Source organism: Pelophylax lessonae (genome assembly GCF_965119305.1).
Source record: "Pelophylax lessonae genome assembly, chromosome: 6".
Lineage (NCBI taxonomy): Eukaryota > Metazoa > Chordata > Amphibia > Anura > Ranidae > Pelophylax > Pelophylax lessonae.
This window is the reverse complement of record NC_138773.1, coordinates 276,342,322-276,369,442: the sequence shown is the minus strand read 5'-3', so window position 1 is coordinate 276,369,442 and position 27,121 is coordinate 276,342,322. Positions and strand designations below refer to the sequence as shown.

Below are 27,121 nucleotides of genomic sequence, written 5' to 3'. Positions count from 1 at the left end.
TTCTTTATTCTCATTATCTCTTTCCAGTGTCAGTTCTCTTCATTGCACTATTCTCAGTATGTTTTACCATGTTCAGTTTGATCGTTCTACTGTGTTTTTTGTATTTTGTATTTGAAACTTCAATAAAAATTAATGAAAGAAAAAAAAAGTCACAATTTTTTTTACATACTGTCACCAGTGCAATACAGCATAATCATATAACTGGTATGGTGGTAATCAGGAACACTGACTGGTGACAGTATGCTTGACCTCTTTTCAGGATAAAAAAAACAGCACCTGGCCGTCTTTTGTCTATAGGCTGGGTGTTATGTGGTTAAAGTGTATTTCCCCTTTTGAAAGCAAATTGGGATTACACCTACTTTCTATCTGTAACATGTCCTCATTTACTTAGCCTAACTTAAAAAATATAAAAAAATTCAGATTACCTTTTTTGGATGCTCTGATACAGATTATCCAGCAAGGAAGTTCTTGTTTATGAGGGGGATTGGCAGCTGTGTTTGCCATAATTTACCCTGTCCGTACTTGGCAGACAGATGTTCATTATCAATTGCAACTAGATTTGAACACTGCCTGTGCTAACAAAGGGATAAAAGTGTAGAGGCTGGGCTTCTTGCATTGTATGTTAATGAGGACAGACTTGGGACAAGTTCACTCTAAAGCCTAGTATACATGGGCCAAATGCCAGGTGACATCGGCCCAATTAATAAAAACCGGTTGACATTTGGCCCATGTGTATGGCAGCCGGTCTGTTCGGCTGGGTTCTGTCAGACAAGCATGCTAGAAAACCAGCGGCTGACCAGTGTACTAGTGGGGGGGTGCCATCCACAGCAGGGGAGATTGCTGTACTAACATCAGCTTGTTAGTACAGTGGCTTCGACCTGAGCTGTGAGCAGTGAGCACTACTGGTGTGTTCAAAAAATTTTGCAGTCATCCATGACATCTCTTCCTGAGAAGGTAAGAAAAAGAAGACATGCTGAAGGCCCCTTGAACCGCCTTTAGGGAAAGGGAGCCTTGACTGCTGGAGGCATGGCATCGCTGTGGGTGTGAACCTAAAAGAGAAGTTAAGTAGCTCCCTTGGGATTGGCTACAAAGACCTGAGGAGACTGGGTGGAGCCTGAACTCCAGGAAAAGGCTACGCTGGGGCACATCCAACTGCTCTGAGGAGATTCAGCTGTTTTTGACACTGTTGGGAGAATTTTCCTTTGCAGTTGGAAAAATTTGTTGTTGCAATTTTCATGGCCTTCCCTGGGTTGCTGGTATTACCTGAGACAATTGGTTTTATGTCCCTTCATTCTTATCATTCATGTATAGGGAACAAATGTGGGCATTACCGGTCTGTAGGTTCAATCTCCCCAGTTAAGCATGTTTTTGCTCGATGTTGTGACACTTTTACCAATCTATCGCTTGGTCCAACATTGTCCCCTTTTTCTGGTTTTGGCCTGTCACATACTTTGTTCTTGTTTCTAGTTCTTGTTTGGAGCTTTTTCGCCGCAAAGTGAATACCTAGGTTTTTAGAAATTGTCCACAGGATTGGTGGCATTGTTGTTCGCCACAGGGGTCTTGGTGGAGATAAGGGTATTTATTGAGACCTTATGGGGTTCATTTAAACGATTATTCTAAATATGGTAATCTCGGCCTACAATCTGGTGTCGAGAAGGTGCTGGCTACGATGGGGCGCTCGTCAGTGTAACACTGACTTGCGTGTGGCGGTTTTGACCTTGCCAGCAATTGATGTTGCTTTATGGGCTATGACCTCAAGTTAAATTCTGGGGTCAGTCTAATGTCTGTCTGGCACTGATGGTAAGGACAGGCCTCTTAGACTATGTAAGTTTATGTTTTATGGGTGCTCACGGTAGAACTGTGACTGGCATTGTCGGGTGCTCACAGTATAACCGTGACTGGCACTGTTGTTTGGTACATTTGGAAAGTTGTTACTTTTGCAAGGTTCAATAAAGCTGTGGCCTTGCCCTATTTCCAACTTAATCAGCTTCTGTGTCTTTTTGGGGGGCAAGGTATTGGTTTATTAGCTGCTTATGAATGAGCCTATGCTTCTCAGCAGTCATGTGTAAATGGGAACACACAACAAACATATAGTGGGATTTTCTCAAATTTAACTGCAAAAGTGGAAATATACTTTAAGGTTGATTAAATTGATTTAGTTTATTAAGACAATTTTACAAAACAAATTACAAAACACTCACAAGGATGTATCAGATTTGGGACTTTGAGGGCTCTGGATCAGTAATAACCCTGTGAGTTAGTATGAATTATACATACTTTTTAATGAATACCTAAATAAATATATGATTTTACTCTAATGGTTTACCTATGTTTATGTGCCAGTGAAGTCCATGTTATCTAGCCTTCTTTTTGTGTACACATATTAGGACGTGGCACTGCTATATTTATTTATGTCCATGGTGAGCGCCCCATAGGAACATTCCGCTCAACAACCCTGTGAGGGGATTACTGAATTCTGAATTTACAGGGTTGCAAAGGTTTAGAGGGAAGGACAGTTAGTGCTTCTTTTGGGGCCCGCCATTATGGTGAATGTGTTGCTTTGCCAGCGATAGGCACAGCACAGGCTCACTTTAAGGCAGATACAACAGACTTTAAATTTAGCGCAGTGGAAGGGTTTTCTAGATACTGTTATCAGTTGACTGCTTTTATTTGTTGCCTGGAGTTACTTTTTAATGGTATGAATTTTTAAAACACCAGATATTTGCTTCCACAGCTAAGCTATTCTATACTGAAAAAAGGTGAATAATATTACAAGCACTTATTTTTTCAGTAAAAATAATGAACTGACAGGCCTGTTTATCTTTAATTCCATCCTTTTTCTTACAGTTAAATTCCATTAGTTCAGACATCGGTTTTCCTTAGTTCTCTCTGCCGGAGGTGATTTTTCCACATATTCACAAATGCTCTGCATTCTGTGAATCAATACATTTATACAATGCTGTAAGGCAGTGAGACTGTAAATTCCTCAGGATGGCTAATCGGATGCTTACAGTCTACTGCAAATGTATCTTCCCGGAAATGTGTTTTTTTTCACAGTGGAAAATTACTGGAACATTGTGTGCTTGCAGTCAGTGGCGAAGCTTGACACATTTTGGGTTTCAGTGCAAGAGACAGTGTTCCTGACCACCAATTCTATTCCGGCATCATCAACCCCTATAGTTCCCCTTCAGTTACATGCCCCATTAACTCCTGATTCTAAAATGTCTTATCCACATGGCTCCTTATCCTTGTAGCTGGTCCCACTAACCCCTTCTACCTTCCAGGAGGACCAATTTATAGCTACACTATACTAGGTAATGGTAATGGATGATTGGATATGGCTAGATAGGTTTCTTGGACTTGTCAGGAGCAAGGTCTGGTTGATCATACGCAAGTGCTCAAAGTACATAGACAGGTGCAGCCCTTATTCTCAACCCCCTAACCAGCCACTGCACAAAGCCTCTCTAACCTCCTCCACCTTCCAGGAGAAACCATTTATAGCTACTAAAGTGCTTAATCCCGAAAGAGCCCATGGAAATACACAGGTTCTCCCAAAGTAGTATAGAAGCTGGCAGTCACACAAGCACAGTCCCACACACACCAACAGGCTCAGTCTAGGGGATGTCTTTTTAGTATTAACTGCTGAAGACCTTTAACAAGAGAGGGGTTAGGGTCACAGGATACAAAATGATCAATAGCAATATAGGGGGGACAAACTTCTCACTAATCCTCTAATAGCAGCTTTTCCTGGACGTAACAGGTATTGGCCTGTATATCTAGGACCCTACAGCAGCGATCCATATAGCCATTTCTGGCACTTAGTTCACTTTTCACACTTGGTTAATTAGCAGTTCACAGCAAGGTCTTTACTCACAGTGTCCATTTAAGCTCTCTGCCACAGGTAGATTCTCAGTGAGGGAGGTTAGAAGATCCTTATCCAAGCAAGGACTTCAGTACGGCGCCCTTCCACAAACATCCATTGGCATCTTCTCCAGGCCTTTAGTCCAGCAGCTGCTGAGAATCCTCCCTGAAGGGAAAATAACATTCTGGCAAGGCTTCCCAAACATTTATCACCTCCCCATCCACCTTCTGGATACCTCCTTCCAAGGATTGGCTGGGGAATGAGAAATATTCACACCGATCATTTGAACCCCCCAGCCTTATATTCTGGAAACTTCTTTTAGAGGTAGATTGGAGGAATCCAACCCTTAGCTGAAGAAACCCTGAACAGACCAAAACAACCAACCAATGCTCCACTCACTACAGTGAAGACAAGAACTAAATTTAACCTAGCAGCCATTTAACCTAGCAACCTAGCAGCAAAAAAACACACAAATGACTGATATTCACCAGTTTCTTGCCTCAACTTTCTCTATCATGGCCACTGAAAAATACCAAGTGATTCCAGGTATGTGGGAGCATGAGGTCTCTTCCCATGATGGTTTGCTCTGACCTAGCGGCCAGTTGCTAGGTCCAATTACTGTCATATGACAGAGGACATGACTTCACTATGCTTTCTAAGTCAAAAACACCAGCAGACACTAGGGGGAAAATTTACTAAAACTGCTGCGCAGAAAATCTGGTGCAGCTGTGCATAGTAACCAATCAGCTTCTAGGTTTTATTGTCAAAGCTTAACTGAACAAGCTCAAGTTAGAAGCAAATTTTTGATTTTGCAAATAAAGTTAGAAGCTGATTGGTTACTTTGCACAGCTTCATCAGATTTTGTGTGCACCAGTTTTAGTAAACCTCCCCCTAGGTATTTTGGTGTCAGATACGATGAAGGAATGAAGGAACAGCAAAGGATCCCTTAAAAGGCGGGTATTAGGGACCTGGGGGACCCTTGAATTGGCAACAGTTGGTTGCCTGGTATGTATTGTTGGTTGCCATTGCTTGGTTTTTAAAGATGCATGCTAGGGGTCGTCATCCTGGTACAGGTTCCCAATTGGTAAACTACTAATCTGGAGATGCATGCAGAATATTTACTTAATGAAGACAATGTCAAGGTAAAAGTCCCCTAGACTGTATCTTTAAAGTGCATTTAAAGTCAAAGGGTTTATTTTAGGTGAGTGGTTACAACCCTTGTGTGGTGACCATTTTCACTGGGCCTGAAAGTGGGGGGGGGTAACCAGAAATTTTGAGTTGGCACCTAAACAGGAATAGAAGAGAAATAATCCAGTGGTAATACTTGTTCCAATGACAGCTGTTCAAGAAGGCTCTTTCTTGCAGAGAAACTCACTTACTGTTGTGTCTACCGTACAGGAATTAAAGGTAAATCCCTAATGGGACACAGATGGAAAAATAAAACTGACAAGGTTTCCCCTTTTGCTATCCCATAAAAAATGCATAGAACCATTTTGGCTTCAGTTATGTTTTAAAAACCAAGCAAGTGATAGAAAGGGTTAACTTGGCAAATGGACAATTCCTGCCACGTATGCAACTGAAAAACATAGAGAGTTGCATTCATGGTAATAGGCATGCCTGTTCTAGGTATGGAGGCCTCTTGACCACCCCATTTCATGCAAAAATATTTTTTATACTTTCTTTATCATTTTAAAATTATTATTTAATTAAAAAAATATTATATAGTTATGTTTAATTTTCTAGTTATTTTCCACATCTATCGCATTCTCTAGAGGTAACTCTTTGCAGGAAGGGGTAGTTCTCAGTGAGGTAGGTAGAATAGCATATAATCAATGGCAAAAGGCTGCAGTCCTGTGAAAAGGCACTACAACAGCCTTGTTCCATCTGGTTAAAAGAGATCATAAAAAATGTATATAAAAAAAACTGCAAGGAGAGGGCTTCCTCGTGTTACCATAGAGATTGTATTTCTTGGATTACATTAGCAGTTTACTGTATAATTGTACTTGTTGACTGGAATTTCCCTGTAATGCTGGTCCCACATGATATCGTCATTTGATTTAGTTGTCATTTTTTATTATGGATGTTATTTTTTATACTTTATTCTTCTTTTTTTTTTTTTTTTTTTTTTCAAGATGACTAGTTAAAAATAAAATAGTCCTTTTTGCACAGAGTAACACATACAATTAAATGCATTCTCACATCTCCTTATATGCGATAACACTATGTCATTGTGCATTTGTAATGTTATTAATCTGAAATTTTCTTGTGCTTTTGTGAAAGGTTGAAATTACTATAATTTTTTTGAAAAGATGAAATCATGCAGTAAAAATGCTAGTAAAATGGTAATTCTGTGGGGTTTTTTAAAGCACATTACATCAGAAAAAAAACAAAAAAAAAAAAACATGCAAAATGTTTTTATCACACGTTACCATTCAATGCGGTGATCTGAGCAGCCAACATATAAATCAGTGGTTTTTGGTAATTCATTTGTTATCAGTACAGGAGGTCCGGATGATGGGAAAAAGTAAAAATCTAGAGCTCCCCTAAGTTAAAAAAAAGCATGTCCTACACCAGTTTTCTCAACCTCTTTACCCCAGAGGAACCCCTAAAATAAATTTCAGGTCTCAAGGAACCCTTACAGAAACAAATTAATTGGGGATCTATGAGAAAAATGCCCCTTACATTGGTAGTCAGAAGGGAGAATGCATCCCTTGCAGTGGTGGTCACAATACCACCATTACAGACAGCTGAAAAGATAAATTGGTGTCATGCTTTTGGCTTTTTTCGGGTGGTGTTGGGCCAGGAACTATGCAGAGATACCATCAAATGGGAGGACAGTCAACAACATCTCATGGAACCCTTAGCAACTTCTGTAGGAACCCTGGTTGAGAATGGCTGCCCTGCACTAAAGCATAGCACAGCCTTTCTCAACCTTCTAAACCTGGAGGATCCCTTAAAATAATTTCCAGGCCTCAAGGAGCCCCTGCTAAAATTAGTTAATTGGGTGTTATTGAGAAAAATGGCACTCACTGTAAGGGCTCATGTACACTGCAACTTGTAAACGGACGTTTAGAAGCAGTTGGGCGTTTTTTTTTCAGAAGCCCCTGAACCCACCTCTATGTTATCTTATCTGTCCATGTACACAGGGTCGTTTACAGTCAGTTACAGGCAGTTTAGTTCAGTGTCGTTTTTTGGAAAGCAATTATTTGCGTTCAGAAAGTTCAGAACGTGTGTTTACCGGCGTTTCAAAGCAAAAACGCGACCGAACGCGACCAACCGCGTCAGGGGAGGACTGGGCCAGGGGGCAGGGGGGCAATTGCCCCCTGGGCCGCTCTGATGTCCTGTAAAAAGGCTGCACAGCTTCTGCCACAGACATGCCTAAAGGATTCCTGGTGAAGAGAAGTAAAAAGTCTCTGCCACTGACCTACTGGGTGAGGGATGAAGACAAGGACAGAGCGCAGTCCTTCCTCCCCCAGCATGGATGGTGTGTCAACTATGTCTGAGCAGAGGCCAGTTCCATGCCCCACTGGAGATTCTCTTCCCCTAGCCCCAACCAAGCTGTCCCAGCACCCCCTGCTGGCCAGGTTGGGAACCCAGATTTGGCCAGTGAGTAGAGAGTACCTGGAGCGGAGCTTCAGCTTGGAATGGGGGTCAGGAGGAGGACAGGAAGAGGGAGAGTGGGAGGGGGCCGAGTTGCTGCACCATGGGCCTCTGGTTTATACTTGCCCCCTGGGCCAAAACTTGCCAGTCTGCCCCTGAACCGCGTTCACCCGCGTTTAGCGCTTGCGTTTTCAGGAGGCCTTTTTATATATATCTATCTATATATAAATAGATATATATTGTGTATATGTATATGTGTATATATATATATATATATATATATATATATATATATATATATATATATATATATACACACACACACACACACACACACACACACACACACACACACATATATATATATACACATACATACACATATATGTATATCCCTAACCCAAAATCTGCATAGTTGGGTCACCCTGGCATGGCAGAGTCAGGTCACCCTAAACTCCGGTCACTCTGACATGGCAGAGTGGGGTCACCCTGGCATGGCAGAGTCAGGTCACCCTAAACTCCGGTCACCCTGACATGGCAGAGTGGGGTCATGCAGCTGCCATGTAAGGGTGACCTGACTCTGCCATGCCAGGGTGACCCCACTCTGCCATGTCAGGATGACCGGAGTTTAGGGTGACCTGACTCTGCCATGTCAGGGTGACCGGTGTTTAGGGTGACCTGACTTTGCCATGCCAGGGTGACCCAACTATGCAGATTTTGGGTTAGGGGTATACACACAAACGCGGCATGCAAACTCAACACAACGGGTGTTTTTAAACGTCGTTCTGTAGCTGTCAAGTTCCAGTGTTCAAAGGACTTTTTCAAACATCCCGTGTACATGTAGCCTTAGTCAGTCAGTGGAATGCTGCCATTATAGTGGTGGTTAGCATGTTTCCCTTACAGACAGCCAAAAAAAGAATTGGTGCCATTGCGCTAGCTCCACCGCGTAGCCTTGGCCCTGAACAATGCAGGCACCATCAGATAGGAGATCAGCCAGCAGCTCAAGGAACCTCCTTGGGAATCTCTGAGGAAACCTAGAGTTCCTCGAACCCTGGTTGAAAATGTCTACTCTAACACATGGTCTACTTGTGTTTTCACACAACTTTTACACAGGTTTTATACAATCTTCCAAATGATACCTATTATAAAAACATGAATTTTGGTTGAAAATGTTGTAAATCTTGGGTGAAAACATGTATAAACAGACCGCTTAAAGGGGTATTAAACCCAAAAATGTAATATATTGTAGCTTACCAATCATCAGGTGTGGTGGCTGCACACACTTGCTTTTTTTTAGGCCGGGTTCACATAAGCGTGAATTAGATGTGTGTTTACTCTCATCCAATTCACATGACATGCGAGTGTGACCGACTCTCAATGGAGCCAGTTCACACAGGTCTGGAGCGGTCGTGGTCCCCATTCCACAGGGTCCTGTGGGTGTTTGAGTCCGGTTCAGGTGCAAATTCAGGCAAAGTTTCGGACGTGATTCGCACCTGAACCGGTGAACAGGAACGCACCGGACCCCATGCTGGGAATCGTGACTGCACATATGTGAAACCGGCCTTAGTCTGTTTTCACCTGGTGATCTGGTCAGTTACACACCTTCTGTCTTAGAGCGCCTACACTCTCAATGAAGGGGCACAGGGGGCACCTTTGGACAGCAGCATCTTAGTCTGGGGGCAGGGAGTGTTAGATACACTAACAAAGTGAAACCAAACTCCTCTTTTGGGATAGTTTTACATAAATAAAAGCTGAAAAATAAAAGGAAAAGAAAGGTTAAAAAGAAAACGAATGCAGCCATCACATAAAAGAAATGGTAAGCTGCAAGATAGTACATTTTTGCTTTTGGATTTATTATTGCTTTAAAGTACATGTAAATTTTTGATTTTCTTTTCACTTTCAGTCCTAGAGACAAAGGTCATCAGGATAAAGAGATGGGATGAATCTCACTAGACAGGGGTCATAACCCTTCCCTACTATATTAAAAACTTGAAAGAAAAGATTTAGATACACTTTAACCCTCCTTTACCTGAACACAGCTCTAAAACCATCCTTTAATACAGTATTGACAATGGTTCTAAAGTGTTTACACTTTTTAACTTTAAAGCAGTGCACACAAAAGTAAGCATTTATTATATTGCAGCTTACACATTCCCATGTCATGGCTATATTACTTTTCTTTTTTAGGCTTTCTTTCCTTATTTACCTGGTGATCTGACTGATAAGTCTGTTGTTTTTAAAGCGGAGTTCCACCCTATTTTTCCACTTTGCAGTTTCTGGTACATTAAAACACCCAGAAAAAGAATTGGATAGTTAATATTTTTTTTTGTTTCACTGACCTGATTTTTTCTGAAAATGAACTTACCTTCCTTCCACTTCCTCCCTCTGCGGCCGCGGCCCCCGAGGTCACTTCCTCCTTTGCATTGACTCCTGGGAGATGAGCGTCATCAATCTTAGGAGTCAATGCACCTGCACCAGTGTCCCTCATCACTTCCAAGTTCCGGTGTTCCGTGAAAAAACCATACCCGTGAGAAAACCATACCCTCGTCACTTCCGGAGGGTATGGATTTCTCACGGTAGTTTAACTTGCGGCGGTTACATTATAACAGCTCCTCTGCATCATGCCTCATGTCCGCTCCTTCCCCTGTCACTTCCCTGATCTCGGTTAATAAATATAAAAGCGGATCACGGAGCACAGATCGCCGTCACTTACATTTTATACACCCGCCGCCGCTTTTATATTTATTAGGGGAGATCAGGGAAGTGACAGGGAGAGGAGAGGAGATGATTGATGTTGCAGCAGAACTGTTTTAATTTTACCGCCGCAAGTATTAGTGCCGTTAACATATCATACCCTCCGAGCATGCGCACTTGTGAACTTCTTTCTTCTTCAATTACGTCTCCGGGGCTCTGAGCATGCGCTCTGCTGCGCTGCTCTGCTGTTTCAGACCGGAAGTGACGAGGGGTATGGTTTCTTCACGGGGTATGGTTTTTAACGTTACACCGGTACAGACGTCATTCCCTGCTGAATGCATTAGAACAGCTTCTGGGCATGCACAGAACCAGCTGTGGGATGACGCGCCTGCCCCGGAAGTGATGAGCATGGCCTTCTGGGACAACGACATCCAGGAAGAGGGACGCGATGAAGGATGCTCTGGCTTCAGCTCACACCACAGATGGCAGCGCTGGACAAGATATTTACAAGGTAAGTATTTCATCCTGCAGGTAAGCTAAACAGGGGACAGTTCAGTGGCTACCGTTGCTTAAATGCACTAGCTCTGACTGTCCTAGGGGTATTTTTATCTCAGAAAACATTTTTTGCCCGGAACTCTGCTTTAAACAGAACAAGCTGTCCTGAAGATGTAGCAGTTACAGGCTGTAACTGCTACATCTTCAGGACAGCTTGTTCTGTTTAAAGCAGAGTTCCGGGCAAAAAATGTTTTCTGAGATAAAGGGATGGGAAAAGAGAAAAGATCATCAATCTAGTGGCTGCATACAGAAATAACTTTGGCATCCGTCTCAAAGTAACATACAATATCCACCAAGGCAAAGTAGGGGAGAGAGGGGGACTTTGTCAATGCCCAAAACAGTGCAGATAGTATATAAAATATAAGGACTTGATTGAAAAGCATTCCCAGATAGAACTCATGGAAAAATGTATACAGAGAAACAGGGATACATGCATACAGGGATGGGACAAGAGTTTCACTTCTGGCAGGGGTGATTACTATTGCCAGCTTTAATTTATGTAAAACCTTTACCTCAATATGAAAAAAAAAAAATAAAAAAATTGTTCAGTGGAGGCACTTTAATACAGGAGGTTTGTTAGAGGCGAGATCACCCGGTGAAAACAGGAAAAAAAAAAGTCTGAAAAAGAAAGCTAATGCAGCCACCACAGCTAAGGATTGGTAAGCTGCAGCATGTTACATTTCTGGTTTTGATTTGAATACCTTTTTTAATGCATTTACAACATTAAAGTAAAAGAAAAGTTTATTACTTTAATTCTGTAAAAAAGAAAAGACTATCCTGCTTCCAATCTCTAACCATGTATCTGCTGTCCTTGTCCTGGCCCCTAAGTCCAGGATTTATCAGTGCAGTTTCCTGAACTATCTGGATCCCCAGCAGGGCTGGATTTAGCCTATCTGGTCTAGGGGTGCAGTAAATAAAAAAGGAGGCTTAATGTCAACACTGTGTATGAGTCACAGTCAATCTATCACAAATGCAGGGAACCAGTAGTTCCTTGTTCACTTATCTCCCCTCTTTACCAGGAGTCACAACCCAGAAGTAATGTCTGATATATAGTACAGTGGTAATGCAGGCAGAAGCGAACAGGGAATACTAATACATTTTAGCCTGTCATTAGATTAGAATGAATAAACAGAACCTGTGCCCCTTACGATATATCATGTGTGCCTATCAGAATCCCCTTTTAAATATGGGTCCCCATCATTGTGCAGCCTTAAATCAATTGTACCCATTGGAGTGCCACTTTACACCAGTTGTACTCATCAGAGTGCATCCTTACATCAACAGTCCCCATCAGAGTGCCCATTACATCAATTGCACCTCAGAGTGTTCCCTTACATCTTCCCTATCAGAGTGCCCCACTATATCAATAGTACCCATCAGAGTTCCCAATTACACCGAGAGCTCCATCAGAGTGCCCCATTACATTGATTTTCCCCATCAGAGTGCCCCATTACATTTATTGCCCCATCAGAGTGCCCCCTTACATCAACTTTCCCCATCAAAGTGTCACCTTACATCAATATTCCCCATTAGAGTGCCCCCTTACATCAACCATCCCCATAAGAGTGCCTCCTTACATCAATCTTCCCAATCAGAGTGCCCCCTTACATCAACTGTCCCCATCAGAGTGCCACCTTACATCAATCTTCCCCATTGGAGTGCCCCCTTACATCAACCATCCCCATAAGAGTGCCTCCTTACATTAATCTTCCCCATCAGAGTGCCCCCTTACATCAACAGTCCCCATCAGAGTGCCCCCTTACATCAACAGTCCCCATTAGAGTGCCTTCTTACATCAACAGTCCCCATCATAGTGCACCCTTACATCAATTGCACCCTCAAAGTGCACCCTTACATCAACTGTTCCCAACAGAGTGCCCCTTTACATTAAATGAACCTATAAGTGCCCCCTTACATCAACTGCCCCCATCTCTGTGCCACCTTACATCAACTGTCTCCATGCACAACTAAAATCTGAGGGGGGGGGGCACAGCTCACAACAGCACCCCCTAGATCTGGGCCTGATCCTCAGCAGACACTGAGGGCAGGAGAGTGACGGGCTTCCATTCTCATTAGATAAACTGCTGGGAGGAGGGTGCAAGTTTCCCAGGTATTCTTTTCTTTCAAGGAAATCTGCAGATTTACAAAGACTGAAACTTAAAAAAGCAACTAGCATTTGCAGAATGAGAAGTAACCAATGGCAGCCTCCATACTTCTCTAGGGAAAGGTTTGCTTTAAAACATTTTGCTGATGAGGCATTCTAGGATTTTAATAACTACAAGGCTGCAGGTTCCTAACCCCCACCCCCATCTATATTGTTCATAGGACTCTGAATAATGCCATACAACATATAGAGAGGGAACGTGTCTCCTGTAATCGAAAATGTCAGATGTTTGCAGTGATGTAATGCAATGTCAGCCTGTCTTGAAAGCTGCCATCCTAGTGATAATGTCTTTCTCTCTTCTTCTGCATGCTTGTCTAGTCTCGGCAGACACCCGAGGGTGAGTTCCTCCCTCTCGATCAGCTGGAACTGGATGTAGGATTCAGCACAGGGGCCGATCAGCTTTTTCTGGTCTCCCCTCTTACAATCTGCCACGTGATTGACGCCAAGAGCCCCTTCTATGACCTCTCCCAGCGATCCATGCAGACGGAGCAGTTTGAAATTGTTGTCATCCTGGAGGGCATAGTGGAAACAACCGGTGAGTTGCTTTTTTTATCGCCTAATCTTTATATGCTGCTTAGAAGGGAACCATTTGGTAAAAGCAAGGAAACAAAAAAAGTTGATTTTCATGCTGGCTTGTGTCCGGTTATTCTCAGATGTATGATATTTTGTAGATTTGCATTTTTGGGCTTTTATTATTTTAAAAGTGCCACTGCCTGCCACTTAAATAATATTCCTCAATGGTTTGACCCAGATTATGATGTTTCTGACACAAAATGCCTACCTATCTTAGATTTACTTCTGTTGGCTCGGCTTTCAGGTAAAAGTCTGTACTTTTGCCCCTTTTCTATACTTCTAACTTTCTTCATGTCCCTCCATTACTAAAATTCCAAAGCAGAACTCTGGGAATTTTTTTTTTTTGCATACTTACAATGGTCCAGCAGGGTTTGATGTAAGTTCCCATTTCTGATATCCGGAGGGCCACTAGGGATAATGTAAATCACCGTAGCAGTCGGGCCTACCTATAGTGATAGCTGTGATCTTGCATTGGAGAGCATTGGAGAGGGATTGGAATTTTTATTTTGAAAATAAGGATTATTATCCTAGCCTGTAAGGCAGGGGTATCCAACCTAAACCCCAAGACGGCTATGAATGTTGCCCAACACAAAATCATAAACTTACTTACATTTTTTATTTTTTTTGTAAAACAAATTCACATTCAAAGAAAAAAATGATAGCGTCTCTTTATTGCACTTTCATAAGTTTTATCTTCCCAAAGAAAAATATCCCACTTTTCACAATCACACCTTATTCATGTCATCAGTTTCGACAGAACCTATATTTGTGAGCAACTATTTTCAAGGATGAAGAATACGAAAGGCTAAATTAGAACCAAAATATCCGATGAGCACCTTGAGAATTCATTGAGCATTGCTACTTCATCCATTCAGCCAGATATTGATGTGTTAGTTTATCAAAAAAACATTGTCAAATATTGGACTAGTTTTGGGTTTTCCCCTTTTTATTTTTATAATAAAAATATTACAAAAATGTTTTATTACTCAGATACATTATCTATATGTCACAAGTTAGCCTATAGTTTTGTCTGTATATTCTTACCTCCTTGCTGCAGTGCTTCTGTCTTGCTTCCCTTCACATGTGGTGTTTGGGCTTCTATGGGCGTCGCCTGCTCCACTGTGGGTTATATCCTGTTCCTGACAATTACTTCCTGGGTCACCTCCCTGTATGCCTATATATACACATGCTCAGTGCACTGCTCCTTGCTTGAGCAACATCGCTGTTCTCTGAGCTCCCATCCGTGTATCCCTTGGCTATTGTATCTGATCTCCTGTGTACCGATCCGGCTTCGTTTCTCCGTCTATGTTCGTCTGCTGCCTGTCCTGACCTTGGCTTGTCTCTTGTATCTCCTTATAGTCTCCTGTTTACCCTGCACACGCCAGCGGTCTCCACATCCTCAGCTGGGCCTACCTGGGGGCCGCGACCTGGTTCCAGTCTGCTGCAAGTCCATCCCCACCATCTGGGGCCCTGGTGAAGAAGCAGGCTGGGGCTTAGACTCCGCGCCCTGGGGAATCCTGAGCTGGGGATCTATAAGGGCTCACTACCACAGACTAGTTGACACTATATCAGTGAACGGTAACTTGTTTGTGCTTATCAGCTATCCTTATTGTTAAAAATTTTTATGTGTGGCCCAAGACAATTCTTCTTCTTCCAATGTGGCCCAGGAAGGTCAAAAGGGTGGAAACCCCTGCTGTAAGGCTTATGAACTGAGCCATTAAGAATAAGAACTCTTTATTGAATGGGAGGGTTTATTGCATATTTCTACCTACAATGTGTTCTTTATGAGTTAGGCCATGGTATTAAAGTAGATAAAATCTTTTAAATTAAAAACAAGTGAAATGTTCTGCATAAGCACCTACTCAGTCCCAGTGTGCTATTAAATATTCAGGTCTGGCACCCTTTAAAAGAGGAGCAATGTATGTCGTGTCCTTCTAGAGCTACAGTAAACCTTACTGGTGAACTTCTTCTAAAGTAAATATAAAACTTCAATTCATATCTAAAGGAATGCAGGTTATGTCATATTTCATACAGTGAATGTAATTTGAATTCAGGTTTTGTGCATTGTTCTGTGATACGAAGTTAGCCAATTATACAAGCAGGAATCCAAGCATTCGGAGAAATCCTGATAACAAACTGTATTTTTGGTTTGCTGATCTGATATACGCTGAGATGCCGTGTGGCCTGCGGCAACCTATGTTCATAGAGGAAGATGGAGGTCTGTAGGTCATCACTGACTGCTGCCAAAGTCAGCACAGAGGAGCAGGTATTAAGAATTTGTATCTTGATGCCTCATCTAAGGCTACTCTTACATACTAAATAGCTTGTATTGAAATGAAATATTTTGTATCAGTTTATTATGGCTGAGAATATTAGTTGTGAATATTAGAAATCTTGTATATAGTGTAGGAGGAATGACCTTCAATGGACCTTGATGGCTAGGTCCCCATCTATTGATCAAGCATGCTATTTTAAAGGAAAATGCTTTTCGGTACTCTTGAAGAAAAATAATTCAAGTAAAGGCCCATTAGACCTCATCAGGTGCTCTTTAACATACCTTTATGTAAAACAGGACAAAGCGCCAGGAGAAATGAAATCAGTACTTTAAGAGCCGGTTCACACTGAGGCGATCTGACTTCGGGGGGCGACCTGTAAAGTCGCGTGCACCGTTGTGCACCGCGACTTCGGCGCGACTTGCAGGGACTTCACATAATGGAAGTCTATGCAAGTCGCTCTCAGGTCGCCCCAAAGTAGTACAGGACCCTTTTTCTAAGTCGGAGCGACTTGTGTTGCTCCTATTAGAACGGGTCCTGTACTTCTCAATGGACCACGACCGACCGCGACTTGTCAGGCTGACAAGTCGCCTGACAAGTCGCGCTAGTCTGAATGGGCTCTTAAAGTATATCTAAAGTGGTTGTTTATTTTATTTTTTTTTGTATTTTAAATACATTTGTTACAATCCTTGTCTATGTTTGGCCATTAGCATTTCATTGGGAAGATATCTTTTCACTTTCTGTCCTGTAGCCACAACAGGTAGTTAAAGTTAAAGTTCTCGTCAAAGAGGGCTACATCTTTTCTTAGGCTCGGTTCACACCTATGCGTTTTTTGTTGCTTTTTGCAGAAACGCACTACTGTCCATTTAACATGGTTGGGGATGGCCCCTTCCTGTTCCAACATGACTGCACACTAGTGCACAAAGCAAGGTCCATAAAGACATGGATGTGTGAGTTTGTGGTGGAGGAATTTAACTGGCCTGCACAGAGTCCTGAGCTCAACTCGATAGAATACCTTTGGGATGAATTCGAGAGGAGACTGTGAGCCAGGCCTTTCCTCCAGCATCAGTGCCTGACCTCACAAATGCGCTTTTGGAAGAATAGTCAAACATTCCCATAGACATACTCCTAAACCTTGTGGACAGCCTTCCCAGGAGATTTGAAATTATAAATGCATAGGGTGGGTCAACTCAATACTGAACCTTATGGAATAAGACTGAGATGCCATTAAAGTCCATGTGCATGTTAAGGCAGGCTTCCAAATACTTTTGGTAATATAGTGTATACCTCTATAAAAACATCCAAAATTGTTTTACTGCACTAAATATTTAATCTAAGCTATAAATTATTACATTTATTATTTGAAAACACCAATATATAGGAAAAGTAGTGGTGAAAAAATCATTTGTGGGTTTAACCAAACTATTTTTTCAGTTTTTTTATGGTCCACCAATGGGGTTTTGTAGGGGATATCTCTTGTACTGCAAGGTGTCCCTCTTTCCCAGTTGAGAGTTAGGCCACATGCACACTGGACGTTATCAAAACACGAGTAGAAAGCTGTAGCTGAAGAAGGAGTTTTTTTTTTGCTTTTTTGCAGTAGCGTTTTTCAGTGTTATTTAGCTTTTTTTCAGCTGTAGCATTTTTTAGCTTTTTTTCTTTAGCAAAACTATACTCCCACAAAAGCTTATGGCTCAAAAACATTGATAAACACCAAAAAGCCGTGTTTTATAGTGTTTTGTTTTAGCATTTTTCAGCTTTTATCTGAGTTAGAGCATTTTTACAGCTGAAAAACACCTCTCAAAACCCACTAGTTCTAGGGTTTTTTTTTTCCAACCAGAAAACGCCCCTGCCAAAAACTGCTGATAACAGCTTATGTATGCATGGACACATAGGATAACATGCCGGGGTGTTTAATGGCTGCAGAAAATAAAAATTCTCATGCCAAAAACAGTAGCTGTAAAAACATCCAGCGTGCATGAGGCATTAAAGTGGAACTTTAGTCAAAAAGTTAAGTCCTGCTAGATCACTTCATTTTGGCCCCTTTTGCAGGTATGTAAAACATTAAAGGAGATGTTATGGATCACAGGAGTGCAATCCGTTCTGCACTCCTGTGACCTGTTTCAGCAGAGAATGGGCTGAAGTCCGCTCTCTGCTGACGTTGCAGAAGTGAGTCCAGGCACCGTGGCATCATAACAATGGAAGTCGGGATCCGCCAGATGCCTGGACTGACCCCCGGCTCAGCCTGTCTGCAAGTCACTGAGAGCCTGAGCCAGCCACTCCCCGCCCCTCCACAGCCCAGCGATCCAGTGAGTGAGGAGGGGCAGAGCGGAGAGCCGGTGACTGACAGTAAGCAGCTCTCTGCTCGGGAAGCTGTCAGAACCAAACCAATTTGCTCGGTTCTCAGTGCAGAGGCTCCAGGGGACAGATGCAGCATCGGACCAATGCTACATCCACTTAGGTAAGTATAAAAAAAGAAACTAAAACTTCTCTTTTAAAATACGTAGGTGACTATACTTTTTAAAATCCAGTAAAACAGGCTATTACCACCTCAATGTTTTACTGTAGGAATGGTGTAATTTGGATGGTGAGCTGTATTAGACCTCTGCTAGACATATCCTTTGGTGTTAAGGCCAAATAGTACATTTTAATCTCATCTGACCACCTTAAACGCAGCTTGAAGATTCTGAGGCCACATGTAAAATGGTGTTATGGTCAGATGAGACTAAAATCTAAATATTTGGCCCCAACACCAAAGAAATGGTTGGTGGAAATCCCATACAGCTCACTATCCAAATAACATCATTCCTAAAGTAAAGCATGGAGGTGATAATATCCTGTTATGGGGGTGTTTCTCTTCAACATGGACTGGAGCACTTGTCAGGATAGAAGGAAAAATGGTTGGGGCAAAATACCATCAAATTCTTGTGAAAAATCTGCTGCCCTCTGCCAGAAAGTTGTCAATGGGAAGAAGGTTTACCTTCCAACATGACAATGACCCAAAGCGCACAGCAAAAATGAACACACAGTGATTGAAGGAGAAAAAGGTGAATGTCTTTGTATGGCCTAGTCAGAGCTCAAACTTGAACCCCATTGAAAATCTGTGGAATGACTTGAAGACTGCAGTCCACAAATGGTCAGCATCAAATTTACCTGAACTTGAGCAGTTCTGCAAAAGAAGAGCAGGCAAATTTTGCAAAGTCTAGATGTGTAAAGTTAGTAGAGACATCTCCCAACAGACTAAAGGCTGTAATTAAAGCAAAAGGTGACTCAACAAATTTGAGGCACAAATGAAGGAGAATTTGGCGCAGTCAGGAAAGGTTAGGGATATTTTTACTTTTTTAAACCTTATGAACTACTTAGTAACTAGATTTGGTACTTATTTGGTTATACACCAGTATTGCCATGTTTGTATGAAAAAATGTATAAAAAGCAAAGATAGATAATAATTAGGGATGGGCCGAACACCCCCCTGTTCGGTTGCACAAGAACACCTCGAACAGGGAAAAAGTTCTAGCAAACATGCAAACTCTACAGTATTAGAGTCTATGGGACACGAACATGAAAAATCAAAATATCAAAATTAAAAATCCTAATTTTAAAGGCTTATATGTAAGCTATTGCCATAAAAAGTGTATGGGGACCCCGGTACTGCCCTGGGGGGGACATGTATCAATGCAAAAAACCTTTAAAAAGATTGTTTTTAAAGCAGCACTGATTTCAATGATTAATAAAGTGAAACAATAACAATGAAAGATTCCTTTAAATATTGTGCTTGGTGGGTCCCTTTAATGTGCCTGTAATGTGGCGCACTTGTACAATGTATGGATCCTTCTGCAGCAATACAATCCCCCCAGTCAATACCAGGCTCTTCAGGATTGGTAAAGATTTTAAGGGGAACCCCATGCCAAAATGCAAAAACAAAAAAATGGCATGGAGCCCCCCAAAGTCCATACCAGACCCTTATCTGAGCATTCAGCCTGGCAGGTCAGGAAAAGGGGGGGGGGGGTGAGCAAGCACCCCCCCCCTCCTGAACCATACTAGGCCACATACCCTCAACATGTTGATGTGGACAAGGGCCTCTTCCTGACAACCCTGGGCTGGGGTTGTCAGGGTCTGTGGGTGGGGGGCTTATTGGAATCTGGAAGCCCCCTTTAACAAGGGGGCCCCAAGATCCTGGCCCCTCCCTATGTGAATGAGTATCGGGTACATTGTAGCCATAGCCATTCACCAAAAAAGTGTAAAAAAGAAAAAAAAAACAGGAAACAGTTTTTGACAAGTCCTTTATTAAAAAGAAAAAAAATAGTGTCCCCCGATGTAAATCCATCATCAATCACGACGCCAACCCAAAAAATAGAAAAATTGCAAAAAAAGCTTTGCCGCCTAAGAGGCTACCCTCCGTATGCCCGTTCATCGGCTTTGACAACTCTTATTTAGACAAGGGGAGGGACCACCCGGCTATGTCACCCGGTGGAACTGCCCCTTCTGATGTCACATGACGTCAGAGGGGGCGATGCCACTGGGTAATGTTGCCGGGTGGCTACGCCCCCTGCCTATAAAGGAACTGTTAAAGCCAAAGAGCGGGCATACACTTGGTAGCCTTTTAGGAGGCAAAGCATTTTTTAATTTTTTCCTTTTTAGGGGCCTGGCGGGCGTCATGATTGACAATGGATTTACATCGAGGGACACTATTTTTTTTCTCTTTTTAATAAAGAACTGTTCAAAAACCTGTGGGTTTCCTTCTTTTTTACACTTTTTTGGTGAATGGGTACGGGCACGATGTACCTGATACCCATTCACTTGGGGGGGGGGCAGGATCTGGGGACCCCTTGTTAAAGGGGGCTTCCAGATTTTGATAAGCCCCCCACCCGCAGACCCTGAAAACCACAGACCAGGGTTGTAGGGAAGAGTCCCTTGTCCCCACTCCCCATCAACATGGGGACAAGGTGCTTTGGGGGCCAGTGGTTTAGACATTAATGGCTGTGTGTTGAGTTTTTTTGAGGGGACAGCAAATTTACACTGTTATACAAGCTGTACACTCACTACTTTACATTGTAGCAAAGTGTCATTTCTTCAGTGCTGTCACATGAAAAGATATAATAAAATATTTACAAAAATGTGAGGGGTATACAAACTTTTGTGAGATAGATAGATAGATAGATAGATAGATAGATAGATAGATAGATAGATAGATAGATAGATAGATAGATAGATAGATAGATAGATAGATAGATAGATAGATAGATAGATAGATAGATAGATAGATAGATAGATAGATAGATAGATAGATAGATAGATAGATAGATAGATAGATAGATAGATAGATAGATAGATCTTTGAATAAACAGACAGATAATGATTAGACATTTAAATAGATAGAATTAGAAATAGAAGATCAATATATAGCTAGGTAGATGACTAAATAGATAGATAGACAAATAGATAAAGAGACAGATAATAATTAGATGTGTTTTGTCTAGCACACACTGCTTTGGTATAGATATGGTTAAATTTATTACAAATCCAATTTGGCACATTCCCTACACTAGTCATGCTATAATAAACAATGGCTAATTACTTTTATATAGCAGAGCTAGAGAGATTTAGCTTTGTTTTGTATTTCAGTGTATCTTGCTCATTCCATCTGTCTTGAATTACGTTTCTTAAGAATAGACGACATTTTGATAACTTGGGATGAAGATATCAGTTTAGGGCATTTTACAAAACACATTAAAATAAATTCTGTTTCCTAATGAGCAGGTGTGGTTAGGCAGGGTATCCATTTGTTAGGGAGATCTGCCTTCTCTAAGGGCTCTTTCACACGGTCCGCTCCGTAGGCGGATCCGTGTTGCTCAACAGGGATCGATCCGCGATCCCCGCTGAGCCAGCGGATGACAGCTCCGTCTCCGCTTGCAGTGCGGAGAGGGAGGTGTCACAGCCCCCGCTGCCCTCTATGGGGGATCGGAGGAGAGCGGACCTCCTGTCCGCTCTCATCAGATCCGATCCGATCCGATTACTGAACGGATGGAAAAATAGGGTTTCCATCCGTCCAGATTTCAGCACAGGATCGGATGCGGATGGCAGCGGGTGTCAGCGGAGGTGTCTCCGCTGACACCCGCTGCCCCATAGAGCTGCATGGAGGATCCGATCAGATCCGCCTAAAAAAAAACTGACAGGCGGATCTGATCGGATCGCCCGTGTGAAAGAGCCCTAAGTCCCTTTTCACACATACGGTCCGTTTGTCCGTTTTACATCCACCCGTTGATGGATGAAAAATGGACATCAATGCATCTCTATGGAAAAATGGATGTAAACGGATGATCCTCCATTTACTTCAGTTTACATCCGCATCCGTCATCATCAGTTTTTTTAAACTGATCAAAGCTCTATTTTTCTTCCGTTAAAAAAAACGGATCGGAGGAAAAATGGATGTAAACTGACAAATGGTCAGTTTTTTATCCGTTTTTGTATTGATAGTTGATGTAAAAAAAAAACTGATGACCACTGATGAAAAAGGGATGAAAAATGGATGAAAAACGGATGAAAAACTGATGAATACTTCATCCATTTTGACGTGACTGAACTGATGAAATGAACGGTCCGCATGTGTGAAAGGGGCTTTTAGGCTGTGCAGCCCATTCTTTTCAATGGTAGCTGTTCAAGTCGGTGACATATAGCCTAAGGGCTCTTTCACACGGTCCGCCTCCGCAGGCGGATCCGTGTTGCTCAGCGGGGATCGATCCGCGATCCCCGCTGAGCCGGCGGATGACAGCTCCGTCTCCGCTTGCAGTGCGGAGAGGGAGGTGTCACAGCCCCCGCTGCCCTCTATGGGGGATCGGAGGAGAGCGGACCGCTTGTCCGCTCTCATCAGATCCACTCCGCTCCGATTACTGAACGGATGGAAAAATAGGGTTTCCATCCGTCCAGATTTCAGCACAGGATCGGATGCGGATGGCAGCGGGTGTCAGCGGAGGTGACCTCCGCTGACACCCACTGCCCCATAGAGCTGCATGGAGGATCCGATCAGATCCGCCTAAAAAACTGACAGGCGGATCTGATCGGACCGCCCGTGTGAAAGAGCCCATAAGGCCCCTTTCACACATGCTGTCCGTTTGTATGCTTTTCATCCATCCGTTGACGAATGAAAAACGGACATCAATGTATCTCTATGTAAAAACGGATGACAACGGATGATCATCAGTTAACATCCATTTTCATCCGCTTCCATCAATGTCAGTTTTTTTGAACGGATGAATGCCCTATTTTTCATCTGTCAAAAAAACCGATGAAAAACGGATGAAAAACGGATGACAACGGATGAAAAACGGATGAAAAACAGATAACAACTGACGAAAAACGGATTAAAAACGGATAAAAACTGACGAAAAACGGATGACAACTGACGAAAAACAGATGAAAAACTGATACATTTTGATGTGACTGAACTGATGAACTGAAAGGACCGTATGTGTGAAAGGGGCCTAATTATTATTAGAAGCTGATAGACTACCATGCACAGCTGCACCAGATTTTGCACTACTGCCTTAGTTATCCAACCCCTATGTATTGCACTATGCCAGCTCCTCCCACCAGCTGTGATCTGCCTGCATTGCATAGAGAAGCACAGAAAACCAGTAATGACATCACTGGGTAAAAATTGAGTATGTAATAAAAATACAAAGGTTTTATTTATACATTTCATTAGGATGTTGATGAGGGGTGAAAGGATGAACCAGTGAAGTCAAAATAAAAGCTAATTAATTGCTTCCAGACCGCCCGCTGCAGATATACTGCGTCAGGCAGCCCCTCCTGCGCAATTCTACGTAGGGCTAGATCGGTCGCGTGCCTGCAGCTAGGGGGCGAGCGTGCGCCGCTGTTGGCACGCTCCCGCCCCCACTCTGCAGCGGGCACTCCGATGCACAGGGCAGGCGGCTCCGACTGCCGCCTTGCACCCGCAATCGCTCCCTGCTGAGAGAGAAGGACGGTCAGCTGTTGAAAACACAGCTGACCTTTCTTCTCTCTGAAATGATCACATCCTTCTATATAGGATCACATGTCTCTATGGTCATTCCATAAGCCCCGCCCCCATACAGGTAGAATCACTCCCCTAGGCTCACATTTAACCCATTGATCACCCACAGTGTTAACTATTTTTAGCACTGATTACTGTAGTAATGTCACTGGTACCCCCAAAGTGTCAAAAATGTCAGTCAGGGGTCCTATCTGTCTGCCGCAATGTCGCAGTCCCACTAAAAATCACAGATTGCTGCCGTTATTAGTAAAAAAACAAAAAAAAAACAATAAAAATTACATACATTTTTCCCGTAGTTTGTAAACACGATAACTTTTGCGCAAACCAATCAAAATACGCTTATTGCGATTTTTTGTAACAAAAATATGTAGCAGAAAACAAATTGGCTTAAAATGTTAAAAAATGTTTATGTTTAATTTTTTTTGGAAATGTTATATATCAGAATGTGAAAAATATTGTTTTTTTTTTTTCAGAATTGTCGTATAGAGCAAAAAATAAAAATCGCACAGGTGATCAAATACCACCAAAAGAAAGCTCTGTTTGTGGGAAAAAAAGGACGTCAAATTTGTTTGGGTACAGTGTCGCACGACCGCGCAATTGTCCGTTAAAGTCACGCAGTGCCGAATTGCAAAATAGGCCCTGGTCAGGAAGGGGGTAAAATCTTCCGGGGCTTAAGTGGTTAATAGTCTTCATTTACAGATCACTTGACCAAGTCATTTAATTTGCCCCTTATTTAGTAAGAGAAAGTGTGGAGGAAGAATTTTTATGTGGGTTAGTCTGTGAGGATAACTGTATTATTCTAACCTCACACCTCATAGAACACTATTGAGGTGATTAAATATTCTCGTTACCCCGAATTGCCCTTTGGGCCCCTCTGTTAGGATCTCACTCCTCCTGTGTTTTGGTGTAAGTGCTGTACATGACATTTATGCATAAGACACAAGAACTATGGAAACTGATTGCAGATGACAGGCCTTGCTATCACACTGACACAAAACTGTAACAGATGGCCATGATTTTGTGGCAGTGCGTCATCTTGAGACCCCGTACCCAGCCCCTCATCTGATATATATTCAGCTTTTACCTCACGTCCATATGAGCTCTGTTTATTTGTCCAATTAGCGATCAAAGTGAATATCTTATCTGGAGTGCCATTCAGCCGGCCAATTCTGACGTTTTATTTATTCCACTTTGAGATCTGGTGGGTTTAATATGATAGCGGAGTACTATTGGAATAATTTATGTTCAGCAGTCAGGAGAAGCCAATCAACTTTTAGCAGTCCAATGAAGTCAGACTAGTGGGAGCTTATCGTTGATCAGTTATGCATTCCTTCCATTTGCACATCACTCTTTGCCTCATTGAATAAAAGCTGATATCTGTATGCCGGGTATGAACAGAACAACATAAAATATAATTAGACAAGGACACAACAATGACAGGAGGGCTTCACATATACAGTATCTGCTGCGGTGACACCGATGGAAGGTGGTCAAGTTTTGATCATGATGATATACTAAATTTGGGATCATATATCTAATAATAAATAAGGAAAAGATGTTACACATAAAACCGATAGAGCAGCAATTCTCAACAGGGCTCCATGGAACTCCTGGGTTTCTTAAGAGGCTGCTTGGGTTCCCCTGAGCAGCGGCAATCTGCCCTTCCATCTGAAGTGCCTGCATAGTTTTGGGGCCAACACCATTTAGTAGAGTCAGTGGTATGCCAGCAATGATCTTTTTAGCTGTTTGTAAGAGGGGCATTCTTCTCACTGACCACTAATATATAGAGGCTCTTTCCATTGACTAACGGTATAGGGAGGCACTTCACCACTGACCACCAATGTAAAGAGGTTCTTTTCCATTGACCACCAATGTTGGGAGGCACTTCTCCACTGACCACCAGTATAAGGAGGTACTTCTCTACTGACCACCAGTATAAGGAGGAATTTCTTCTATGACCAATATAAGTTGGCCCTTCTCCACTGATCACCAATGTAAGGAGGGATTTCTCTAGAGACCACCAATGTAAGGAGGCATTTCTCTAGAGACCACCAATGTAAGGAGGCATTTCTCTAGAGACCACCAATGTAAGGAGGCATTTCTCTAGAGACCACCAATGAAAGGAGGCATTTCACTAGACCACCAACGTAAAGGGACATTTCTCTAGAGACCACCAATGTAAGGAGACATTTCTCTAGAGACCACCAATGAAAGGAGGCATTTCTCTAGAGACCACCAATGTAAGGAGGCATTTCTCTAGAGACCACCAATGTAAGGAGGCATTTCTCTAGAGACCACCAATGTAAGGAGACATTTCTCTAGAGACCACCAATGTAAGGAGGCATTTCACTAGACCACCAACGTAAAGGGACATTTCTCTAGAGACCACCAATGTAAGGAGGCATTTCTCTAGAGACCACCAATATAAGGAGGCATTTCACTAGACCACCAACGTAAGGGGACACTTCTCTAGAGTCCACCAATGAAAGGAGGCATTTATCTAGGGACCACCGATATAAGTAGGTTTTTCGCTAATGATCACCAAGGAGGCACTTCTCTTGTCCACTGATATATGGAGGCTCTTCTCACTGACCACCAATCTATGGAGGCTCTCAGTCACTGACCACTGATATATGGAGGCTCTTCCCATTGACTAAAGGGCCATACACACTATAAGATATTCTGAAGACTTTTTCCTTCAGATTTACCTTTTCTATGTAGTGCAAGGGCCTGCCAGATTGCATACAAATTTAAAGTGTTTAGGTTTGACCTCATATTATATGGTTTTGGTAAATCTGAAGGAAAAAGTCTTCATAAAATCTTATAGTGTGTATGGCCCTTTACAGTGTAAGGAAGCACTTCTCCACTGAGCACCAATTTAAAGAGGCACAAATCCGCTGATCTACAATGTAAAGAGGCTATTCTCCACTGATCACCGATTTAAGGAGGCAGTTCCCCACTTACCACGAGTGTAAGGAGGCACTTCTCCACTGACCACCAATGTAAGGAGGAATTTCTTCACTCGCCAATATAAGAAAGTACTTTTCCACTGCACATCAGTGAAAGGGGAATTTCTCCACTGCCCAACATAGGAAAGCTATTTCTCTACTTATCACCAAAGTAAGGAGGCAATTTTTCACTCACCACCAATGTAAGGAGGTATTTCTCTAGTGACCACCAATGAAAGGAGGCACCTCTCCACTGACTACCAGTGTAAGGAGGTTTTTTTCCCCTGACCACCAATGTAAGGAGGTATTTCCTTAGTGATCATCAAAGTAAGGAGGAATTTCTCTGCTGACCACCAAAAAAAGGAGGCACTTCTAATTTTCCACTGATGTAAGGAGGCACTTTTCTGCTGACCTCAAATGTGA

At 42.5% G+C, this 27,121-nt stretch overlaps 1 protein-coding gene across 1 annotated transcript in view; it reads left to right on the top strand.

Annotated features, from left to right (window-relative positions):
• Positions 1 to 27,121, top strand: part of KCNJ3 (potassium inwardly rectifying channel subfamily J member 3) — a 359,501-nt gene that overhangs the window by 87,978 nt on the left and 244,402 nt on the right. Inside the window, exon 2 of the mRNA XM_082260674.1 lies at positions 13,194 to 13,410. Within this exon, the coding sequence (XP_082116800.1) occupies positions 13,194 to 13,410 (217 nt within the window). The remainder of the gene's footprint in view (positions 1 to 13,193; positions 13,411 to 27,121) is intronic.